This window comes from Oratosquilla oratoria, chromosome 11 (genome assembly GCF_046742065.1).
Source record: "Oratosquilla oratoria isolate Oo_2021 chromosome 11, ASM4674206v1, whole genome shotgun sequence".
Classification (NCBI taxonomy): domain Eukaryota; kingdom Metazoa; phylum Arthropoda; class Malacostraca; order Stomatopoda; family Squillidae; genus Oratosquilla; species Oratosquilla oratoria.
This window is the reverse complement of record NC_134787.1, coordinates 43862711-43867710: the sequence shown is the minus strand read 5'-3', so window position 1 is coordinate 43867710 and position 5000 is coordinate 43862711. Positions and strand designations below refer to the sequence as shown.

Sequence of the window (5000 nt, the reverse complement as noted above, 5' to 3'; positions counted from 1 at the left end):
AGAATGCTGTGTGACTGCACAGTAGGGGTGTCACTAGACTCCCCTAAAACATTGGCCACATAAAACTCCTGCAATTAATATCCCATGCTTTGGTGGACCGTATGTACTTCGAAAGGGATTTTTCATAAAAAGATTGAAGTGAATGACCAGAGGAATAAAGAAATTAATACATATACTCGTAAACAAGCAGGTAAATACATAGATGAATGGTTGAACAAGTAAATCAACTAATATGTGAATATATAGAGAAATGAATGAATTAATAGAGACAGATATATAAAGTTTTTATATATAAACAGACAAACCATTTAATCAACTATTTAGAGGATTATAAACAAAATCCTTGCCAAAGACAAATTTTAGTCTACAGCTGTTCATTAGGATTTTGAAGCGCACACACACACACACACACACACACACACACACACACACACACACACACACACACGTAGAGTTCGTGTTATTTTTTCTTCTTCTTCAACAGTCATATCAACATTAGTTTTAAATTTGTTCATGGTTTTAGCTTGAGGCGTATCATATTTCCGACTTGAAAACTTTATTTATGACCTTCAAACATGTTCCCACGATTTTATGGCCTCATAAAAAAAGAAATACTAGTCAGCGAACATTATAATTGAATAATTACCCAAAAGGACTTATCCATCCTATATTTGGATCAATCTCCATTTTGTCTTCTCTCTCCGTTATGTGACGAAAGTCGCAAATTAATAGAGCTTGCGTGTCAATTGTATCAATCTCCCTAATGACCTGAACACCTCGATAGTTTTTTCTTTTAATGAAATTCATCGTTTCATTATCCTGTCCTCGTGTGTGTTCATAGTTGTCAACTAATTCGGCCTCTCCTGATCTTGTTTACACCTTTCGCTGTGTGAAGACAACTTTCACCGCTCTATGAAATCCGAAGTTGATCTTGACGAGATTTCACTTCCTCATTCAACTTCTTGCTCAGCTCGCCACAGAATCAGTCATCCACAAGGAATTTCTGTCGAGGCAGGAGCCATAAGGGATCATCCCCAGCGGGATTCGAACCCGCGGCCTCTGGATTAGAAGTCCAGCGCGCTATCCACTGCGCCATGGGGACGCCAGGGCAATTAGTGACATGTTTATGTGATTTATATTTATAGAAAGGGAGCTACACTCGTCCCTCGCGTCTCTTTTTTTCTGTCATCCCAGTTGGGATATACCAGCCGAGCCAGTTGATGCACATGGATTTATGTATTAGTATATTCATTAGTTTATTTAATTATTCGTTTGTTATTTTCACATCATTCTGATATGTAATTCTTCTGCGTGTTCCTATGGAAACTTTTGGTGCCCTCCTGTCTTCAATCAAGATATCTTCTAGTGCTTTTAATCTTTGTACGGTTTATCTGCAAAGTTAGAAGTCCATATATTGTTTACATTATTCACGTTCTGAGGGGACCATAACACGACTTGATATTCTGACTTATGGCGGATAAAGCTTTCTGTGATTTTCTTTTATAATAATTTTGTGCATGAGGTGAAATCCTCTGTTATGTTCATCAATTGTCTGTATGCTTTACTTTTATTTTTATTTTTTTCTGATTTCTTTGGCGAGATATTTTCCATTACCAGCACTCTCAGATTTTTCTTCTGTTTTGTAACTAAATCATTTATCCTTTAGTAGTTCATGAGTAGTTTGTTTTGGGCTTGTACCCAATTTAAAACTTTTTTTTCTTTTTTTTTTATAAAAGTGTGCGTGAGGTGAATTAATTTTTTGTCGACATTTTTCGTAGGCACTACCGGTGATCACGAGTTATCAATTAAACGTCCATCTTTTTTCGAAGTATCTTACAATTATGAAAACAGTTGATAATTGGAGGTTATCGACAGAATATAAATGTCTGTATAATTTCCATATTTTATTTTTTTTCTAATAAATTCAAACACCATTACCTTGAGAAAATAAATATGGAGACGTGAGCGGACAAATTAAACACTAAATTAAATTTTCTGGCGATAGTAGGCATCTCAGCTTCTCAGCACGCCCGCATTATTCTTGAAGCCTGTAGTTATGCTAGCTCCAGCCTCAGAGAATGAAGTACACACACTCTCTTATTATGATGATATTGCATGCGTTTTTTGTTTTCGTTTTTTTTTTTTTTTCTTCCGTTCTTTTACCTTGGCCCAGAATGCAGATGTCGTGGTGCTTCTGACTTACCTGTATGCACTTCCTCGTTTACTTCAATTTGTTGTTTGCCTACTTGTTCACCTTCTTCCTCGTTTTCGTTGTACCCTCTTCCTACCCTTTCTTCTCCATCATTATCATCATCTACCTCCCAATGTATCATTTTACTTTTCTTCCTTCTCCTTATATCCTCTTTTTTCCTTCCTCTTCTTCATCTTAAATGCCTCCTTTTCGTCCTCTTCCTCCTCCACCTCGTTTTTCTTGTTTCTTCTTAGTACTTTTTTTTTCTTCTTCGTCTCCTATGCCTCTTCCTCGTTTTTCTTTCTTCTTCTTCCCTTTTTTTTATATATTTTATTCCTTTTGTTCTTCCTCTTAGTCCCTCCCGAATTGGTAGCTTCAATTTCCACGGAGTTGAATAAAATCGCCTGGCGACATCAATAATAGAATGGAAGAAGCCCACTTCACATAACTCCCTCCTTATCGAGCGTCACTTCAATGCTTTCCATACTGTCGTCAGGCGATTTTATTCAGCTGTGGGTAACCACCCTTCCTCTCCCGCGGTATTGAATAAAAATTTCAGAATACCCACCTCTTCGCCGCTGATGTGGGCGTGTTTTGTTATTTCATTCTGGCTATCGCCTGGCGATTTTATTCATTTGTGCGTCATCTCGCACTTCATCTTCACTTCTTTTTTTGCTCTCATGGACGGTCGTCCTTGTTGTTGTTGTTGTTGTTGTTGTTGTTGTTGTTGTTGTTGTTTTCTCACTCGTGGGTTTAAGAAGCTCTGAATTTGAAAGAGCACGTTCATAAATGATACATTGTATTACAGTACAGTGTGTGCGTGTCTGTGTGCGTCTCTTCCTCTCCAGTTATTACACTCGCTCTTGGCTATAAATTCAAGTGTGTGCGATTCACCATGGTCTTTGGATCACGTGTTGGACTCGTGATCGACAGCTATTTCCCTTCCGTAAGAGAGCTCAGAGCTCGTATATGACCGATCTATGGGTAATGCTGTGACCTTACACACACACACACACACGCACACACACACACACACACACACACACACACACACACCCAACTCCCCGCCCACGAGAGTTGGAATAACAACCCGCAGCGCAGTGACACTGAAATTATTTCAGTCCAGGGCGGGATTCGAACTCGGACCTCCGTAGTGGCTGCCGGGAACTCTACCAACTGTGCCACGAGTCATTGTGTGCGTGTGTGTGCGTGTGTGTGTGTGTGTGTGTGTGTGTGTGTGTGTAAGAGAGAGACAGACAGAGAGGGATATAAAGAGTTAGCCAGGGATAAGAGAGTTATAGTGATACAGAGTGTAAAAGAGGGATAGAAAAAGTTAGAGTAAGAGCTTTATAGTGAGTGACAGAAAGGGATGGAAAAGGTCCGAGGTAACAGAAGTATAGAGAGGAATAGAGGTTATAGAGGAATAGAGAATATTACAGTGTGTTCAGTGAGGGCGAGAGATGGAGATAGAGAGATAGAGAGAGAGAACTTCTGTCCAACCATAAACACCTATTTCCTTTGACCTTGTCTCCTCCGATGCCTTTGTCCTTGACCTTATATTTGACCCGACCTTCGACGTTATATAATGTTGACCTCTTTTTTTCCGGCCTCACTGACAGGGACCCTAAGAGGCACTTTGAGAGCGACACGGAGGCCCTGACCTGCCTGGACACCGAACAGAGTAAACTTCGGGACATGTGCTTCTTGGCCGTGGCTTACGCCGCCAACATTGGAGGCACGGGGACCCTCACCGGTACCAACCCGAATTTGGTACTCAAGGGATACCTACAGAGGTAAGTGGAGGAGGATGGGAATGGTTATTTGTTTGTGTGTGTGTGTATTTTTTTTTTCGAGTGAATTCAATTGATGCCTCGGTTTTGATTAAATTGAAGAAAATAGCCCCAAGGTAGCTGACCACGGTCCTCAGAATCTCCCGCAGATCTTTCTGGGAGGAGACTTTGGACTGTTGTCTATGTTGTGTAAGAGTGGGGCAGTTTCTGTGTCACTGATTGAAAGTAGTAGGAAGAGGAGACCAGACGCCTTTTGTCAGCTTTCCATGCGTGGAAAGGTGTAAGAAATACAGTTGAAGTTGATAACGAGAAACCTTGGGCCAGACTCTCTGGGCATCGCCTCTTGATGAGGTTTTATATATACTTCGCGCTCATTTGTTGCCTCTTCTCCTTCAGCGACTTCTCCGATAACACGGGACTCAACTTCGCTACCTGGATGGCCTTCAACATCCCTGGTATGCTGCTCTGCGTCTTCGCGGCCTGGATTTGGCTTCAGTTCCTCTTCATCGGCTTCTGGTGAGTTCGACTTTTTCGACTTCGTGTTTGAGTTCGACTTTTTCGACTTTCAGTTTGAGTTCGAGTTCGAGTCTGAGCTCGAGTTCGACCATTTCGACTTCGAGTTTGAGTTCGATTTTTTCGACTGAGTTTGAGTTCGAGTAAAGTTTGAACTCGAGTTTGACCATTTCGACTTCGATTTTGAGTTCGACTTTTTCGACTTTCACTCTGAGTTCGAGTTTGAGCTTGAGTTTGACCATTTCGACTTCGAGTTTGAGTTCGAGTAGAGTTTGAGTTCGAGTTCGACCATTTCGACTTCGGGTTTGAGTTCGATTTTTTTCGATTTTGAGTTTGAGTTCGAATAGAGTTTGAGCTTCGGCCATTTCGAGTAGTTTGAGCTCGAGTTCGACCATTTCGATTTTGAGTTCGACTTCGAGTTCGAGTTCGACCATTTCGACTTCGAGTTTGAGTTCGAGTTCGACTTCACGAGTTTGAGTTTGAGTTCGACTCGTTCTGAGTTCGGG

The 5000-nt window shown here is 41.0% G+C and overlaps 1 protein-coding gene and 1 non-coding gene across 2 annotated transcripts in view; one reads left to right on the top strand and one right to left on the bottom strand.

The window, feature by feature from the left end:
* LOC143029770 (Na(+)/citrate cotransporter-like) overlaps window positions 1-5000 on the top strand; it is a 71429-nt gene that overhangs the window by 50088 nt on the left and 16341 nt on the right. Inside the window, exons 5-6 of the mRNA XM_076192690.1 lie at window positions 3811-3984; window positions 4378-4497. Coding sequence (XP_076048805.1) covers window positions 3811-3984; window positions 4378-4497 — 294 coding nt within the window. The remainder of the gene's footprint in view (window positions 1-3810; window positions 3985-4377; window positions 4498-5000) is intronic.
* On the bottom strand, window positions 1030-1102 carry TRNAR-UCU (transfer RNA arginine (anticodon UCU)). Its single transcript has one exon. It is a non-coding gene; the product is annotated as a tRNA-Arg (tRNA).